This window comes from Camelus bactrianus, chromosome 3 (assembly GCF_048773025.1).
Source record: "Camelus bactrianus isolate YW-2024 breed Bactrian camel chromosome 3, ASM4877302v1, whole genome shotgun sequence".
Lineage (NCBI taxonomy): Eukaryota > Metazoa > Chordata > Mammalia > Artiodactyla > Camelidae > Camelus > Camelus bactrianus.
The window spans coordinates 112,799,109-112,817,775 of record NC_133541.1 but is presented as its reverse complement, the minus strand read 5'-3'; the positions used below and the strand labels follow the sequence as shown (position 1 = coordinate 112,817,775).

Sequence of the window (18,667 nt, the reverse complement as noted above, 5' to 3'; positions counted from 1 at the left end):
AGAAAAAGCAGCAAAGTGTGGTGCAGTGTGAGGATCAATGAATACTTGTTAAATGAATCGTGAGTTTAAGGTCCACCCAGGCACAGAAGAATTTACGCCTCAGGATTCTCATATAAGTATTCAGGGAGGAACAGAAGTCAAACTTCTATTTAAATGATATGGCTTACACACAAAAAGGGAAGACATCCTTTGGAAGACAGCCAAGCTCTGCCACAGGTCTAAAGATGGACAAAGAGAAACGAAACAAAAAACATCTGGTGTACCGATTACCTCCCCTAGAGAGAAAGTTGTAATTCTTACTCTCCCTTCAAAAAACAGAGAGAACTCATAAGTTAAAAAAAATAATGAATAATAATAGCTTCTACCATTTGGGGATGCCGCATGACCCAGGGACTGAGCTAAGGGCTTTCCATACACTGTTTCTGCTTTATCTTTAGCTGTACCAAGTTTGGGATAATTTGACAATGTGATCTCACAGTTAAGCATATGCACTTTGGAGTCAGGGAGTCTGAAGTTAAAGTCCTGACTGCCTGAACAGTTTTGGACAAATTCGAGACCTCTCAGAACCTTCCCTAAAGACAGAACTGGCAATCATTCGTATTTTGAAGGCATGCTGCATATGCAAAATAGAGAATGAATTATTCATTTAACGTTCTGCATGGTGCTTGTAAGGTTCCTGACTCCGTGAGCTCACATCTACATTTTACAATTGAGGAAAACCTCGCTTTGACAGGTTCAGCAATTTGTCTGAGACTCATGTGGTCCCCAAGACTCTGGTTTTCCCAATATACCTGTTGCCCTTCAGGTGAAATCCATCTTTGGAAATGTATCAGGGCTGAAACTCACAGAAAGAGGGAGAAGCAAGAGTGCCAAGTCCACCAGCCATGTTCCCCCTTTCCCTCCAGCTCTCAGAAGCACCACTCCACACACCAAGGCTGGACACAGATATGTGCAGAGTAAGTGATGGATTCTCTGCCATGAGTTTAGGACCTCAGGACACCCTCTTAGAAGATCTTCCCAAAGGCTCTGACAAAGGGCCAAAAAGTACTGTTTTGAATTCGGAGTCCTCTGGGGTCCTTTGCCATAATGCACACATCCATTGGATTTAATATATGCAACTGTTAGCGCTTATCTACAGCTTGATTGGAATTAAGTTTCAATTAGGAATTACTTAGAGAAAATTTAAGAATGGAACAGAGGAATCTGAAAAGATGAAGGGATAGTGCAAACCTTGCAAAACTGGGCTAAGACAAGACATGACAGGCGATGGCAGGCCTCTCTCCCCAAACGCCTTCCTCCCTCCCCCTCCCCCTTGACCTCTTTCCATCAATTCAATAATGATTGATTGAGCACCTGTTCTGTGCCATAAATTGTGTCCAAATGTTTAATACAAGGCTAAGCAAACAGAAGTAGCTCAGAGATTTTTTTTTCAAGTGTTACATGACAGGCAGCACAGGGCAAGGAGAAAGGGAGGTGGCTGAATTCACATTAAGGCTACACTCACTTACCCAGCGCCTGTCCTGTGTAAGAAATTGGGAGCAGAGCAACCACAGAGCTGTGGGAGCAGAGGTGAGTGAGTGAAATCGCAGCAAACTCACAGGCAGTACCTCCACTCAACCACGAAAGGGGCGTTTTCAAGCAAATCCTTCTTGATCTCTGCAAATCACCTCTAACTGATGGAAGATTTCTTTTGGCCTGGACATGGGTTCCACACACTACGACAAAGACAGGCAGGTATAGAACAAACTTTCTCAAACAATTCAAGTTGAATTTCAACATGGAATCTCATCGAGTCTGCCGATGGCATTTTGAAAAGAATTTCATTAAATGTTGCTAACATGTCATAAGCTCCCTTAAATGGAAGGGTAATGGCTCATAACATTTGTAAGCTTTTTAATTTCATGGAATATGAGCAGCATAATCAGGACCTATTAAAGTCAATCAACCATGCCAAGTGGGGCTACCTGCGTCTGCTTTTGTTTCTGTTTTCCTTGTGGGTACACCCTGTGAACCAAGAGGCAACAGCCCCAGTATCATTCTTTAAGGCTAACGCTGGTGTGTGATGTTCTGAACAACATCTGATGAAACCATCAGGCAGCATTTGCATGCATCGGTTGAACAGACACCTCTTGGGAAATGTTTTTTTGGCTCCTGAGAAAGAGAGATTTCCCTTTCCATTTGCTTCAGCTCAGAAAGTACAATTTTGGTAGGATTCAGAATCAGCCATCTGACCAATGTAACTGGAATTAATAAATGGAGAGGAATATAAGAAATCTTATTTATATTTTCAAAGACACAGCAATGCCCAAACTACCAACCCTTTAAGACAGGTCTCCAGGTTTTCTTCTACCACAAAGCATTTAATTACAACAGTGGCCATTTATAGGGGCTAAATACCAGGCACTGTTTTAGGCACCTATGTATGTTTTCTCATTTAATTTTCAAAACAACTCTATGATGCTATCAGTTACCCCATACTGTGGACAGCAAAACTAAAGCTTGAGACATCAAGTAATATGGCTCAAATCACAAAGCTAGTGAGTAGCAGAGCCAAGCTTCAAACCCAGCTTTAGTCTGACTCTAAACTGTGTAATTTTTTCTTACTATGCTGTGCTTCCTTCACACTCACCCTGATGCCAGTCTTCCTGTGATAATGCAGATATCTAGAGAGAGCATTTCCATTTGGGGACAAGAGGGCGCCAGGTAAGGGGATGATCCAGGAAAGTTCAAGGCTATCGAGTCAAACAGGGAGAACTCACTGTACAGTCGTGGGAGAAAGTACACATCAAAACTGGAGAAGCGGAACTGAGTGTAACAAACCAGCTCAGGACGAGGCCACAAGCAGAAGGCTGACTTAGAAGGAAGGCAGGCTGAGAACAGGCGAGGGAACAGAGTAGGGGATGGGTGAGGGCAAGCAGTGTTAAAGTAAGACTGAGAACATATGGAAAAGTTAGGGTTCTACTTGTGTGCACTGGCTGTGCAGGTGGGGGCACACTTGATGGCTCAATGGGGACGGGTAAGTTCATTACATAAATCTTTACTGCAAAAAATTCCCCAGAATGATGGGCATATAGATGATGTTCAAATATGTGTCTGCATTTAATTACAAATTATACAAATAGGAAAACATTGAGCTATTCCCTAAGCTGCCATTAATGACTACTGGACCAAGAAACTACACAATTAAACAGTGTTACACTGAATGACATGCACAGCCACCATTAAACCTGAAGGAGGTGAAAGAAAAGTATTCAACTTACAAGAGGAAGAGAATTTTATCCAAGAACACGTCCTGCATTGTGGGCGTCACTGTATTTTTAACTCTACTGCAAATATGTCAGTTTGGGTTGTTAAGAAATGAAAAAAGCAGCTCAAGGATTAAGAATGTAGTGAGACCTTGTACATAAAATATTTAAAGAACTTGTAAAAGAAGCTGAATTTAGAATGAAGAAGACAGACTCTTTTCTTCAGAGTAGTTCCCAGAGGTAATTAAGCCCTAGTGCCCTAAGACATATTTACACATAATGAGTTAACTTCTCTTTTATAAAGCTAGGATGGTACTGGGCATTTGGAGAACTGGAAGAACTGAGAAAATCATCACTCACATTTTCTGCGGTTTGTAGTTTCAGACAAGGAACCAGAGTTAACAAAGGCCAAGACTTTGGGAATTTGGAAATTTGTACAGGTTTTTAACCTTTCAGGATGATTTAAGACAACGTATCTTTTAAGATGATTTTAATTATTTCATATTAGCTCTACTTTGGTGGGCTTAGAATGAAAATCTAGTAACTTGTAGTCTGAGGTTCTAAACAAAATCATATCTATAAAATCTATGGTTTCTAGAATATAATGACTTTTTTTGGAGTCAGACTTAATTAGCACCTGGATCCCTGATTATTTCCAAATAGGTATTATAATATAAATCTAACAGAAGGTATGACCAGAGAAAAGTAATGACGTAGTAGGAGATGGCACAATTTAGGGGGTCTGTAGTTGGACTGGAGAAAAAAGGGCCTTCATAGGAAGTTGTGCCTGTAAGAGCCCTACAGAACTATAGCACAGAGGCTGTCTGTAGGGGTGTGGGGAATGGCCGGAGAAGCAGGAATTGGCTAAAGAAGGAAGTAAGATGCTTTCTTCTTCATGAAACTAGCAAGGGTCCTTTGTGCTTCTCTGGGTTGCAGGGAAAACAAGCCAGGTAAACAGCACAGGCCAGTAGGTAAGTACTGTCTACTATCCCAAGGTAAGACAGCATTCCAGTTAAGAATGTGGGTGTTCCCTCACACCATACACACAAATGAACTCAAAATGACTTAAAGACTTAAACATATGACAAAACAGTGTAAACATCCTAGGAGAAAACAGGCAAAACATTCTGTGACATAAATCTTAGCAATGTTTTCCTAGGGTGGACTACTCAAGCAATAGAAATAAAAGCAAAAATTAACAAATGGGACCTAATTAAACTTATAAACTTTTGTACACCACAGGAAACCATAAGCAAAACAAAATGACAACCTATGGAATGGGAGAAAATATTTGCAAATGATGCAACTGACAAAGGATTAATTTCCAAAATACATAAACAGCTCAGACAACTTAATAACAAAAAAAATAAACAATCCAATCCAAAAATGGGCATAAGACCTAAATAAGCAATTCTCCAATTGAGACATATAAATGGTCAACAGGCACATGAAAAAGTGCTCAGTATCCTTAATTCTTAGAGAAATGAAAATCAAAACTATAATGAGGTATCACCTCACACCAGTCAGAATGGCCATCATTCAAAAGTCCACAAACAATAAATGCTGGAGAGGGTGTGGAGAAAAGGAAACCCTCCTACACTGTTGATGAGAATGTAGTATGGTACATCCATTATGGAAAACAGTATGGAGATTCCTCAAAAAACTAAAAATAGATTTACCATATGATCCAGCAATCCCACTCCTGGGCATATATCTAGAGGGAACTCTTAACTCAAAAAGATACATGCACCCCAATGTTCACAGCAGCACTGTTTACAGTAGCTAAGATATGGAAGCAACCTCAATGTCCATCAACAGATGACTGGATAAAGAAGCTGTGGTATATTTATACAATGGAATACTACTTAGTGATAAAAAAGAAGAAAATAATGCCATTTGCAGCAACATGGATGGCCCTGGAGAAAGTCATTCTAAGTGAAGTAAGCCAGAAAAAGAAAGAAAAATATCCTATGATGTTGCTCACATTTGGAATCTAAAAAAAGGAAAAAAAGAGGACACTAATGAATTCATCTAAACAGAAACAGACTTGCAGACATAGTAAACAATCTTATGGTTACTGGGGGAAGGGGGTGAGAAGGATAAATTTGGGAGTTGGAGATTTGCAAATGTTAGCCACTAAATATAAAAATAGATTAAAAAACAAAATTTCTTCTGTATAGCACAGGGAACTATATTCAATGTCTTGTCATAACCTTTAAGGAAAAAGAATATGAAAACAAATCTATGTGTGTATATGCATGACTGGGACACTGTGCTGTATGCCAGAAATGGACATATTGTAACTGAGTATACTTCAATTAAAAAAATAAAATAATTTAAAAAAAGAATGTGGGTGTTAAGAGTCAACGTGGGTTGGAGTATTAGGTTCACGTTCTTCCTTAACCCTTTATTTGACTGCTCATCTCTAAACAGAAGATCAAAATGATAAGTCCTTTCTAGGCTTACCCTAAGGAATGAATGAGCTAATTTTACATTAAAACTGTGGCCCTGAGCTATTACAACACAAGGGCCTAATCACACATTATTTAGGTTCAAAATCAGCAAATACTTATGAGTAATTATTATGGGCGGGGCTTTCTGTTAGGTAATTTCAAACCTATTAGTTCACTTAATCTCCACAACAACGTATCTTTTAAGATGATTTAAAGTTATAGACATACAACATTAAAACTACAGGTACTAAGCAACACTTTAACATTTTCTCACCATTCCCCATTTCCTGGTTGCAATTTGTTAGTTATGGCAAGAACAGAATGGTCCAGGCATCTGCAGAGAGTCTTTTATTCCTCTCCTCAGCCTAGCCTCCATGGTTCTCCTGACCACTACATTTACTGCACAAGGGTGTGCACATACAGCCACAGATACTAAACTTTGTGGGCATGTAAGGGCTTTTCAAGGGTAATTTTAAAAATAGTTGCATTTTTGTCCATAAGAGCCAAATTAAAAAATCAAAACCATGTAACTTAACCATAAGTTAACCCTGCTGGATTCCACAATGTCATGAGCCCTGTGATCAGCCCGGGAGGCTGGAGCCCTACTGGAAACAGTCCCCACCTTCCTCCACCCACTGGGAGCAGACAGCTGTCTCGTATAATCCAAGACTGTATTGGCGTCAGCCATCTTCTTGTACTAACTCTGTTGCAATGTTGTCAAACTCTGTTTCCTTTTCATTAAACTTCTTTCTGTGGCTCCCTAAGCAGAGTGCTCCTAAGACAGGGTGAAAGAAACACTTCATGATTTAGCCAATGCTTTGTGGCAGTGACGGAAGGCAAGGGGCTGGGGGGAGGGGGGTAAATTCCACATCTCAGAAAACTCACATAAGACCAGCCAAAAAATAACCGACAATGCTATGAAAGAAATGAAAAACCTTAGTTTGTTAACTACTAAAGTCAGAAGCAAACATGGGAACTCTATATTCATCCAAGGATCTGACTACGCATGCACAAACAATTTAAAAATAAAGCCAGCTCCATTTCTCCTCTATCAGTGAGCTGTTACCTAAGGATAATTCATCTCTCCATAATACTGCTCTCATTTTTTTTTAACATAACTGCCTGAGCCTTAACCAATCTACACAGCTTGATAGTAGAAAACTGTAATTATCATACCATCTGCACTTGTCTATTACTGTAGAGAGCTAACACTTTATTTCCATGACTCTGATGTTACAAAATGGAAGCTGCAGCTTACTAGGTAGAGAAAGCCACCGTACTGCATCAAGCAAGGGAAGAAACATGGTAGTCTGCGTATCTTATTCCTTCAGCATGGCGACTTTCATCACCATCTATCTCTCCTTCATCTCCCTCCAAAAGGCAACAAGCACATCTGCAAAATATTCATCAGTCTTAAAAGCCTCATTTACTTTGTGGACCAGTTGGTATTTGCCTCGAGGCATAATCTTTGCTGATAAAAACAGAATCATTCATGGAAGTGGAAAGTCCCACACATAATTTAGGCGACTGCCATTTACAACATCACTGGTAATCATTTCAGAGTGATGCATCAAAGGCTACGCTCAGCAGCGGATGGAGATCGCAAAATCAAAGAGTAAGTATTTGGTTATAATTTCACATGGCAAGGAAGTGTTTTTTCAGCCTCTGAAATTACATCTCCTGAAAAAAATCATCAGTGGGTTGTTTTTTTTTTTTTTTTTTGAGAATGAACACTTTCTCTTAAAATGTAGACTAACAGTGCAATGCGCTCACAACAATTATACAGTGCTGGGTCGAACCAGTTGCCAGGAGATGAGTATAATTCGATGGAAGCATTAAGAACATAATTTAAGTGACATATTTTGCCCAATCTTTCCAGAGTGAAGAACAACAAAATGCTCACGAATGTGTTAAAATGCCCCTCTTCCTTAAAGCTGGCTTCTCTCCCCATTATTCTCCCCCAATACTCAAAAGGTATTATCGGCTGCGAGATGCCACCTAACCAAAGTAGGGCTTTTCCTACCATTAAAGAAACATAAACTAAACCACAGCAGACTCTGGTGTGTGCTTTTCCACCTTCAGTTTTATCTATGAAATAAGCAAGAAGTCTCACATCAAGTAGTCATTACACGTGGCTGGGATGTTCCTGAAACCAAAAGAGTAAGACGGTGCTGACACGCCACAGTGATGATGAAGGGAAGCCCAAAGACGTGAAGGGCTGGAAAGTGTCAATTTTGTTAACTTCAGCTTTCCTGTCTGGAAATCTTATTAGAGCCATTTGGGAGAGACTAAAATTCTTTTAAACTACTGAAGACAGGACAAGTATCCACAGGTAGGGGTCCCATGGAAGTGAATTTCAGCTTTGTGTAAGGCGGAGCACCCCAACAGCTAAGAGTTGCTCAGTTAGAAAAGTCAGTGAGTTCCCAGTAGCAGAAGCATTTCAGAAGGAGCTGGAGAACCAGCTCTCAGAGTAGCTGTAGGAGACATTTCTGCAGGGTCTAGGATGCTAGCCCAAAAGATGTATACATGTCCTCCCAGTCCTGAGTCCCGAAGTCCCACCATACACAGTAACATTTATGATGGTTCATTCATTTGTCCAACAGATATTTAGTGACTGGTCCTGACTTTGGGGACAGCCATGGCTGGGTTTAACTCTCAACTCTTTCTAGCTGTGAGCCTGTGGGCAAGTTAGCTTTGCTGTGTCTCAGTTTCCTCGTCTGTAAGATGGGAATAATACCAGTTCCTGCTCATAGAGTTGCTGTGAAGATGAAAGGACATGCTTTGCGTAATGCACTTCTGAACAGTGTCTGACACACAATATTCAGTCAATTAAGATCAGACATTGGTAGCAGTAGTAATACACACAGCTCCATACTTGGGAGCTTCCATCAGCCTATGGGTGGCATGGATGAAGGCTCACAGCTGGGCAAAAGAGCACAGTGGGGAAAGATGGGCTTTTAGTACCACCTTTATCTCTTCCACCTTGTCTGTCCTGCTCACACCATCTTCTCCATAATAAGATACTTTGTATGTGGCTGACAGACAATTAATCAATCTAAAGCTCCTATAAAAGACAAATTTGTCTTTACCTCCCTACCTGAGAGGCTCTTCTAGAATCTTTCAGTTAAAAGGATCCTAAGAGTTATTTATTTTAAAAAACCAAACAAACAATGACAACAATTTGCTTTCCTTCCATGTGATAGGTAAGAGTTAGAAACCAGGGACACAGTGGTAACCAAAGCAAACAATGTTAAATGTTAATAACAATAAATCATATTGCAATTTTATACAGTACTTTATACTCAAGGTTATGTTCCAGAAACAGTAAAATTTACACAATAGATTTTACATAATTACATAAAATAAATGAACTCTTATAATCCCGTGAAAAGCTTACAAGGTAGGGCTATTATGCCCGTTTAACAGATAAGGAAAGTGAAGCACAGAAAAGGTCAAATACTTTGCTCAGGGTAACATAGTTAGTAAATGGTGGCACCAAGATTTAAATCCAGGAAGTTGGTGTTCCAGACCCTGCTCTTAAACAACACTTCATAACTGCATTTCTTGGTCCCTGACATCAAAGAGATTCTATATTAATATATAAGAGGAAGCAAACAGGTAAGTACATAAATATTTAGTTGTGTAATAGACACATATAATATATAACTAGAAAGTAATATACCTAAGCAATATGACATGATATACTATAATGACAGAAAATAAAGCCAAGGGATAAGGGGAAGTTGTCCATCAGGAGGTGCCATTTGAGCAGAAGCCTGGATAGAGTGAGGCTAGGTTTGCATCCAGTCTGGTGTTCTCAGACTGTGGTGCGTGGACCCCCCCCCCCCCAGGGCCCTGGCAACCTGTGGCCGATGACAGGGAGCCTGGGTGGGCAGGGGAACAGGCTGTAGCTCCCCAGCCCTTGCCCAACCACAGCAGCTCAGCTTCCATGTGGTCTGGATTTGGGTTTCCAAGGAACATCTGACTTCAAAAAGATTCTATGGCTTTAAGAACAATGTTCGAGAAAACCCCTGATCACGTCCAACCTCTTTAAGATCCTGGACACAGAAACTGAGAGGGACGAGGAATGACATGCTCCAGAGCATGGAGGGAATCCCAGCAAGACAAGCAGCGCACCCAGAGTCCCCAACTTCGAATCCAGTGTGCTTTCTAGAACACAGAACTTCTAGCCTTAACCTTCCTCCCATCCAGGACACTGTAGTCATCTCTAGAGGGTACAGACAAAAGAATTTATCCAAGTGACTGTGTCTCCCTGTTTGGACACTTCCTAACCAAACTCCAGGCTTAGCAAGAGGAACTGCACACGTGCTCTTGCCTGTCTCCTGTATTTATGAAAATGTCCCCCCCTGCCTCCTATTCTAATTTATATTTTTCTTGATCTTAACCCATTATATCTTTTCTTACTCTGTCACTGTCCATATTTCTCCTAACCTACTTCAAATCCTTTGTGGAAATGTGTAAGTGCATGGGGGGAAGGAGTGATTACAGTAGGGGTCTGGCATGACTACACACTTCTGAGTCTTCCAGTAAATGAGATTCCAGTGGTGGACCTCTGGGCACCACAGCAGACAACAAGAAAGGGTGTGGGGCAGCCTACTTGCTCAATGGCCCTCAAATCATATAATTAGACGTTCCCAGCCTTACGTGAAGTTTGGACCGACCTCTTCTATGAAAAACTCCAGCTGATACAGTTACAACTGAGATTTGATCAAAGCCCCCGTAACTCTTGTATGTCCAGTAGGAACTTCATTTCAGAAAAGCATGCACAGTCAATGCCTCCCCAGTTAAAGGAAGGGCAAAAACCTCGTCAGCCCATTTTAATTCTAAGACCTCCGAATAACTCTGCTTCTCAGCATAAACAAACAAACCGACCAAAGGATTAAGTGCTGATCTGTTCAGTTTGTGTGTCTGTTTTAAAAAAAAAAAAAAGCAAGCAGCTGGTTCACCCTTTTGTCCACAATAAATTACGACACGTAAAAAGACAGATACAGTTGGGGAATGGCAGTCGGCTTCACAGTACAGATGGGCTTATAGATGACCCTTCCAACTTTTAATGATCTCCGTAATTTATGTGTGAGCTAAGAAATGCAAAGATGCCTAATGTGCTCCTCTGACTGAGTACAAATCACTTTTATTTACTTGGGCAATACTTCATGGTCCAGTTAACTTCTTAATTAAAGACAGCAAGATGCTCGTGTTCCATGCAAGTGGCATGGAAAAGACTGTTTTGTGTGCAATATGTTCAGCTGGGAGTTGAAGCTGTTTCGCGTACTGACGAGAAGACATCACGGCTTTCATTCGGAGTGTGAACTAAGCAGAGACACAGCTCTTCCCATTCTAACGATATTGTCAATGGAGCCTCTTCAGACAAAGCTTGTACTTGTCTGCCATCCACGTTACTTTATTTAGCCTTGTGCAGAGCATGCTGAATCCAAATCAGCTTTCCTCTCCGTTTGCCTCTTCCCAGGCATTCTCTGGCACGGTTAACGAAATAAAGACAAAAAGGAGGCGTGTTCTAGGAGGTTCCGGGAGGGAATGGCTGTGGCGGCCCAGAACCTCAGCCTCTGGAAGCTCTGAGACTGCTATCCCTTGCTGCTGAACTTGGACAGTTTTTCAAAACCCACAGAAGCCAGATGACTAGGAGAAAACTGGGGCAAAAGAGCAACAAGAAATGAGGAGCAGTGAGTCTTAAGTGACTACAAATCCTAAGAAGTCAACCCAGTTTCTGGACTCCTGCATGATGAGACAGACACAGCCTCACGCCCATACACCAGGGGCTGCACCCTGGAGGGGCTTCAAGGGCCATAACAGAAACGACGTAGGCAGGCGGGGTGTAAGCCAGGAGTGACTGACGGCGGCTCTGGCACAACAGAGAGCACACCCCGACCTGAGAAGAGGCACCTTCTACTGAACTCCAGTCCTCAGGAGCATCAGACCACTCTGCCAGACTTTGCTTTTGTTTTGTTTGTTTGTTTGTTTTCCCAACAGGAATAAAAAAAAAGTAGATTATTTAAAAAGTTTAATCTTTAGACATTTAAATACTCTATCTATGGGCTGAATTCAGTTTGTGACCTCTGTCATAAGCCTTCATATCAATAGTTCACTTCGAGGGAGGGTGTAGCTCAGTGGTAGAGCACATGCTTAGCATGTATGAGGCCCTGGGTTCAATCCCCAGTACCTCCACTAAAAAACAAGTATTAAATAATAATGATGATAAAGTTAAATTAAAAAAAAATTTACTTAGTAGTTTATAAAGTGGGTCACTTAAATCACTTCATCGAACGCTCACAATCAATTGATAGAGAATATTCAGTTAGGGTTAGATCAGCCCTATTTAAGCTTGGTCCTGTTGCATTATCCTCTGCTGTTTCCAATTTCATTTTCTTAATACTTTTGAATTAAGTCAGGGACTTAATGTCTTTGGCAGTAAGTTATTGCTTGTGAGAGGGAAATGGCTCAAAGATGACTCCTTGGTCAAAGAGTAGCATTGGTTGCCACCCAAGTTCAATGATACAGCACATGAGCTTGACCACGGTGTTATACTGTCTCTTGGTATAGGCAGCTTTTAAGAACCCCACCCATGTATGATTTCATAATTCTATTAATAGGTTTTGGTAGGTAGAACATGTGAGTTTTTAAATAGTAGAACGTTTGAAAGACATAAATCCCATTAAACTTTATATAATAATTTTCCACTTTAGTCTGCTAAAGTAAATTAATTTTTGTACCCCTCCTCCAACTTCTCTTTCTCCTCTCTCCTCTCCTAAACTTCTAAATGCAATATTGAAATGGGTTAGGACCCTTATATCCACTCCAAATATAGTTTGAGAGGAGTATGGAGATAAAACTCATTGCACAACTTTCCCACTGCTGTAGGCCTGGCATACAGTATGATCAATAAATGCTGGTTTTCCTTCCACGTTAAGTTATGTCACTACACATTAAGTTACGCTAAAACTCCATCTAGTTCCAGTATCATGGGATGATAGGTGCGATGTCTCTCTGAAGAAGCATGGATCTGCCACTTTTGTCCCAAATGACACTGTGATGAAAGGTCTCCTTAGCACTCAGGCATTCAATCTATCTACTAGTGGCTCCTGCCAAAAATCTGTAGCTATAGTTTGCAATTATAAAGATGCCTACCACAATGAAATGGGATTTAAATAGTTTTACGGCATTAAATCCCTTACCATCACAAGTTCCCGTGCTAATGCATTCAAGTATTCCTAGGGACAAGTGGTCTCTGGATGTGTTGGTGGAGTAATTCGTGTGTCCTTTCCCGTCTGTTTCCTGAGTGGCATGACACGTGACCACTTAGAAGCTATGTGTCCGCACAGCTAAAGCTAGAGAATCCCAGGGCTTTCATTCAATTCCCTGATGGAAGTTTTCATACAGATGAACATGTGCTCTTTTAATTTATCTTCCCAAGTGACTGCTATCACACTAATCAGTTTTTAGTGACTTCACCAGGGTTGCCACCTTCAGTAATGAAATTGGATCGAGTATCGAGCATGGCGTAGATTGCCTCACCAATCTCAGCTCGTCTCGGATCAATGAAACACAAAACCAAAATGAAGTCAAGTGCTGCTTCATTAGTTATCCTCACGCAGAAGAGCTGACTAATCCTGTTCAACTGGACACAGGTCTCTTTTCTTTGGGAAAAGCAGAAGGAGACACCCCATGAAAGCGAAGCAGCTCTGATCTATGGAGGAAGGAGAGTGTAGATCAGCCTACAGAGAAGAGGCTTGCAGGGAGTCTGGAAGCAGTGGTCAGGTGACGCAGGAAAAAGACCAGCAAGCTGAAGGTGACAGAGTGGGGAATGGAAGCTACTCCATGTGAGGCTCTTGTGAATATCACGTGGGGCTCGGATTCAGGAAGTCTGGCAGATTCTACTGCGTGCCTGCTTACCAGGCACCCCCCTACCTTCTTTCCTCCTGGAACCTCAATTTTGTTCAGCCGGCAGTTATCCCTGTGTCTGATGGACAGAGAGCCCTAGAGATGAAATCTCTAGGTTCTCATTTTGTTCTTTTGCCTTCCTGATCCAACCTGTTTTCACTTTTTGAGACAATTCAAAAAGAGACGAATCTCTCTTTGCTGCTGTGCCTCGTATGCCTTCTTGGTGCTCTGACGTCATCCCAAAGGGAAGCAGTAGAGGCCGACGCCCTGAGCCACTTCTCCTGTCTCTCCTCAGCCGAACTTAGACACATTCAATCGCAGGCAAAAAAAGAAAAAAAAATCCTCTTTAAGTTGGATACAGTTAGGCAGTAAATAGCTGGCTACAAAAAAGATGGATCTTGATAAAATGACAATTTAGTCTGAACATTTTTAAGATATGCAAATTGTCTTAAGTACATTCATGTAAAGTTCTAAGAAATGCAAAGTAACTTGTAGGGAAGAAAGCAGATCAGTGGATGCTTAGGGGTGGGCTGCGGGAAGGAGGGTGGGTGTAAGATGACAGAGGAATTAGCAAGAAGCATGGAGAGGCTCTTGGTGATGGATATATTCACTGTCTTGGTTGTGGTGATGGTTTCACACATACACACAGATGTGAAAATCTATCAACTTGCACACATTTAATATGTGTACCTTATTCTGTATCAATTATACCTCAAAACAGCTCTTAAAGTTTTGAATATTACTTACATATAACAATTTACTATTATTATTTGGAGGAAGAAAAGTACAGAACAGTATGCGAAGTATAGGTGCTGATAAAAAATATATACGCAGGGAAAATGTCTGAAAAAATATACTAAATTGTTAACAGTGCTTGCCCCTGTGAGACAGATTTAAGGGACACTTTCATTTTTAATGATTCATCATTCAATTGCGCAGATATCTACTGAGCACATACCACGTGCCAGACATTTAGCAACAGGGCTGGGGATCATGGGAGGGAAAATCCAGACAACCGCCTGCTCTTCTGAATGTATGTTCTTAAGCAAATGTGAATGTCAAATGATGGCAGTTACAAGACAGAAGAAAAACAGGGTGATGTTTTATATATGACTGTTGTGCTAAAGGGATTGATTGGTCGAGGAAGGTCTTTTTTTAAACAGTGACATGTGAACTGAGACCAGGATGACAAGAAGGAACCTTCCACGGAAAACATCTGCCAGAAAATTTTCTAGGCCTTAATGACAAGTTCCGATTTTATTCCAGGTGCTATGGGAAGTCCACAGAGAACCCTTTGCAAAGAGGTGGAGAGACTTGATCTATGAAATGACTACTTCAGCTACGATTTGGATTATGAAGCTAAGAGCGAAAGGCAGCAGAGAGAGAGGAGGTTATAGCAACGGTGCAGGTGAGAGAGGTCGGTGGCTTTAACGGGGGGAGGGGGGTGTGACATGTGATGGAGAAGGGTGGATGGATCTGGACACACGCTTCAAGTAGAGCCCACGTGACTTAATGATGCGTTTTATTACACATGCATATCTGTATGTCTTCTTGTCTTCACTGAGAAGACAATGACTTTGTTATCAGAAACATAAGGCTAAAAGCTGTACTTACTTACTATTTATTTTTTGGAAGGAAAAATACTTTCTTAATAACAATGGGAAAATAGTGAATTCTAGTCCTTTAATTTTCTTTAAACATGAATTTGAAAGCACTGGATTCAAGTCACTGCTTTTTCAAAATTAGAGCAAGTTTTTCACGATTATCATTACTTTTTAAGGTTCCAATCAAGTGTATCTTTGACTTGGGATCGATGACTGTTGATTTTCAGATACCCTGGCTGATGTGTTGGCCAAGAGTCTAGTTCCTGGCTATGGACCTGAGAGATATACTAGGTAACCTTTTCAAGTCTTGTAATACAAGTGTCTGAATTCCTTTATGTGCTTCTAATTCTCCACCAAGGAAATTTTTGTCAGGATATTTTACTTAACACATATGAGCTCTTCTACCCATGTTCTGAAAATCTGCTCTCCGGCACCACAAGCAGTCCAGCCAGACCACTGACGCATTTATGGAAATACCCCTAATACAGGCTAGAGGGGTTGGCAAACTATAGCCTACAGCCTATTTTTTGATGACTCTCGAGATAAGAATGGTTTTTATATTTGAAAGCATTGCAAAAAAGAAGACAAATAAAAGGCTAAAATATTTACTATCTGGCACTTTACAGAAGGAGGGAAATGACCAGTCCAAATTAGTGAGATAAACTAGTTTAATCTAGGTGAGGTTATTGACCTACAGCACACCCAGTAACTCAGACGATGATTTCACTAATCTGCCTGCTAAGTTGGGAGAAGCAAATACACATCAAGAATAATGCAATAACAGCTACTTCTTAAATGCGTGAAATCGACTGCCCGTTCAGTCCAACGCAGAATCACCACCCAGTCCCCCTTGTTAGAGTTTCATCCCACTATTCCTTCTAGGGTAGAGCTTCCTCAAAAACCACGGGTATGTTTACAACATTCTTGGTACTTTAAGTGCTTAAGCCGTGTGTGGTGGGGTCCCCATTACATTTCATATTCACTGACTGGGTGGCTGAATTAATTTCTCTTTTTGCTGATATTAAGATCATGGTTCCCTCCCTTTTACCAGGCACACACAGAGGTAAAACTTACTGGCAATTCAGTAGTTGCACTCCAGTTTAATACAATCAACAGCTTAGATAGCACTCAGATAAAATTACCCACTGCATCAAGCTGCTGAATTTCATTAATTACGCTAATTGATGCCCACAATGTAAACGACGCTTTGGGGAACTTCCATGTTATTTTCTACTCGCAGGTAGACACAAACCAATCCCAGGCAGAGCAAACGAACGCATGAATGATCCTTTTCAACCAGCACACTTCACTACCTCACCAAAAAGTAAACATGAAAGCCAAAGAACAACCAACCCCCAAAATACTCAAGAATGAAAATTAACTTTCATAATATTGGTTAATAAAATCAAGGTGTCCGGGAATCACTTTCATCAGGAAAAGAAAGAAGAAAGCAAGACAGAAAGAAAGAAAGGAAGAGTGAGATTTGGTAGGAGGCTCTGGTTAACAGAGAAGTTTTACAACCAGATTTCCTGAGTTGAAATCCCTGCTCTACTGCTTTGTAAGTAGGTGGCTTTGGACAAACTCCTTCTCCAAGCCTCAGTTCTTTGATCTGCAAGATGGAGGCAGCACTAATTGCGACCCCAATGGGCCAATCTGTGAATTACACTAGATAAAGATGAAGCCTGGAAGAGGCAAAGTGCATGGGCACACACTCGAGACTGATTGTTTAAATATCATTTCAGAGCATAGTTTTAAAAATATTAAACCAGTTCTAATCAACCTTGGCTATACTGTCCAAATTTCTCATAAAAAATAAAATTCTAGGTCTATTGTAGGTCAGTTTCGAAAGATGGCTTTGTAGCACCTGACCAATAAAAGCAACGGCAAGACTTCCTTGGATTTGTGTAGTGCTTAAGGCATTTCCACATCGATTTTCTTGCTGTCTTTGCAGCATGATCTGTAAGTTTCATTGATAAAGGTTATTACCCTCAGAGAGGCACAGAGAGGACGTCTCATTTGCTTACAGTACGAGAGCAGTGATTACACTCAAGACGTCAGAACTGAACGCATCTCACTACCTGCATCGCTGCCCTCTGCCCCAACCCTCTATACTCAGCTGATGGCAAGATAAATTTCCCCAGATTTAGAGCCCCGGGAAAGAACAATTCCTTCTCTCTGCAGAAACTTACTGGTCGGGACTGGATTTCTTTGGCGTAGAGAGGTTGCAAGAATTCTGAGTCTCCTTCTAGCTTTAGACCTTTCTCCGTAATTCTCAAGTTTCCCATTCCATCCTGAAAAAGAGGTAACATGGGAAATTGGATTAGCCAAAATTTCAAAATACTTCAGTCTTTTAAAAATTGAAACAAAATTATTGCCTTTTTTTTTTTTTTTTGAGAGGTGGGATAAGAAGGGGTCCAAATGAAGACATAAAATACTAGGCAACATTGTTCAGTATGATCATGCACATTACCCTCTCTGCTCACTTATTCTGAGAAAATCTACTCCAAGCAATCCTGGAAAATTGAGCAAATTTTCCAAACAAGCAAAATGCAAGAAATGCCCTCAAGAGATCAACTAGTTCAGATGGAGACCCTTTTTACTAGGCAGCACTGAGAGAATGGAGGCAGGAGGGGAGTGGGAAAAAGAGAAAAGGATGATTTCCCTCGTTAAAGTGAGAAATCCGGTTTTACCGTCTATGCAGAAATGACAGACTGTCAGTCTGCGGAATCCAGCCTTTGGACCTCGTGTCTTTGGCTCACAAAACACTTAAGGAGTTGAATTATTTACTAACATTTTTACTAATATTTTATTATGGAAATATTAAAATATATACAAAAGTAGAAAGGATAAACAGCAAATACCTAAGTGACTGTCATTTACCTTCCACAGTGATCAGTTTATGGCTACTGGTCTGTACATTAGCTACTATGCCCACCTCCTTGGTTTAAAGAGAACGTGATACCATCACCACACCAGAGAAATAAATCACCCCTAAATATCATCAGAAACCCAGTGGCAATGTTCGAATCTCATTAATATTTTCTCTCTTTATATTTGCTTATTTGAATCAAGCTCCCTACTGCAACTGATTGACACAGAAAACACCAGGTCATCTCCCAAATCTCCTGTCAGTCAATTTCTCTTTCTTCCATTCGCACACATTAAAGATACTCTATTTGATAAACAAAATGTAATTTGTCAAAAGCATTTCCCAGAGTTTAGGTTTCTGCTGAACATTCCCATAATTGCCTGTCATGTGTTCCTATGTCCCCTGTATCTCCTATAAAGTGATGGTTAGATCAAGACACATCATCAGTTCAGGTTCAATTTTCTAGTAAGACTAAATAATATCCTAGGAAATGGAATATATTGGCTTTCTATTGCTACCGTCACAAACAACCACAAACTCAATGGCTTAAGACAGCATTAGCTGTGTGCTGGAATTCAG

General features: G+C 40.7%; 1 protein-coding gene across 4 annotated transcripts in view; it reads right to left on the bottom strand.

The window, feature by feature from the left end:
* Nucleotides 1-18,667, bottom strand: part of SGCD (sarcoglycan delta) — a 543,119-nt gene that overhangs the window by 171,324 nt on the left and 353,128 nt on the right. For all 4 annotated transcript variants that reach the window (XM_010970037.3, XM_045506731.2, XM_010970036.3 and 1 more), the window contains one exon: nucleotides 17,409-17,510. In XM_010970037.3, the coding sequence (XP_010968339.1) occupies nucleotides 17,409-17,510 (102 nt within the window). The remainder of the gene's footprint in view (nucleotides 1-17,408; nucleotides 17,511-18,667) is intronic.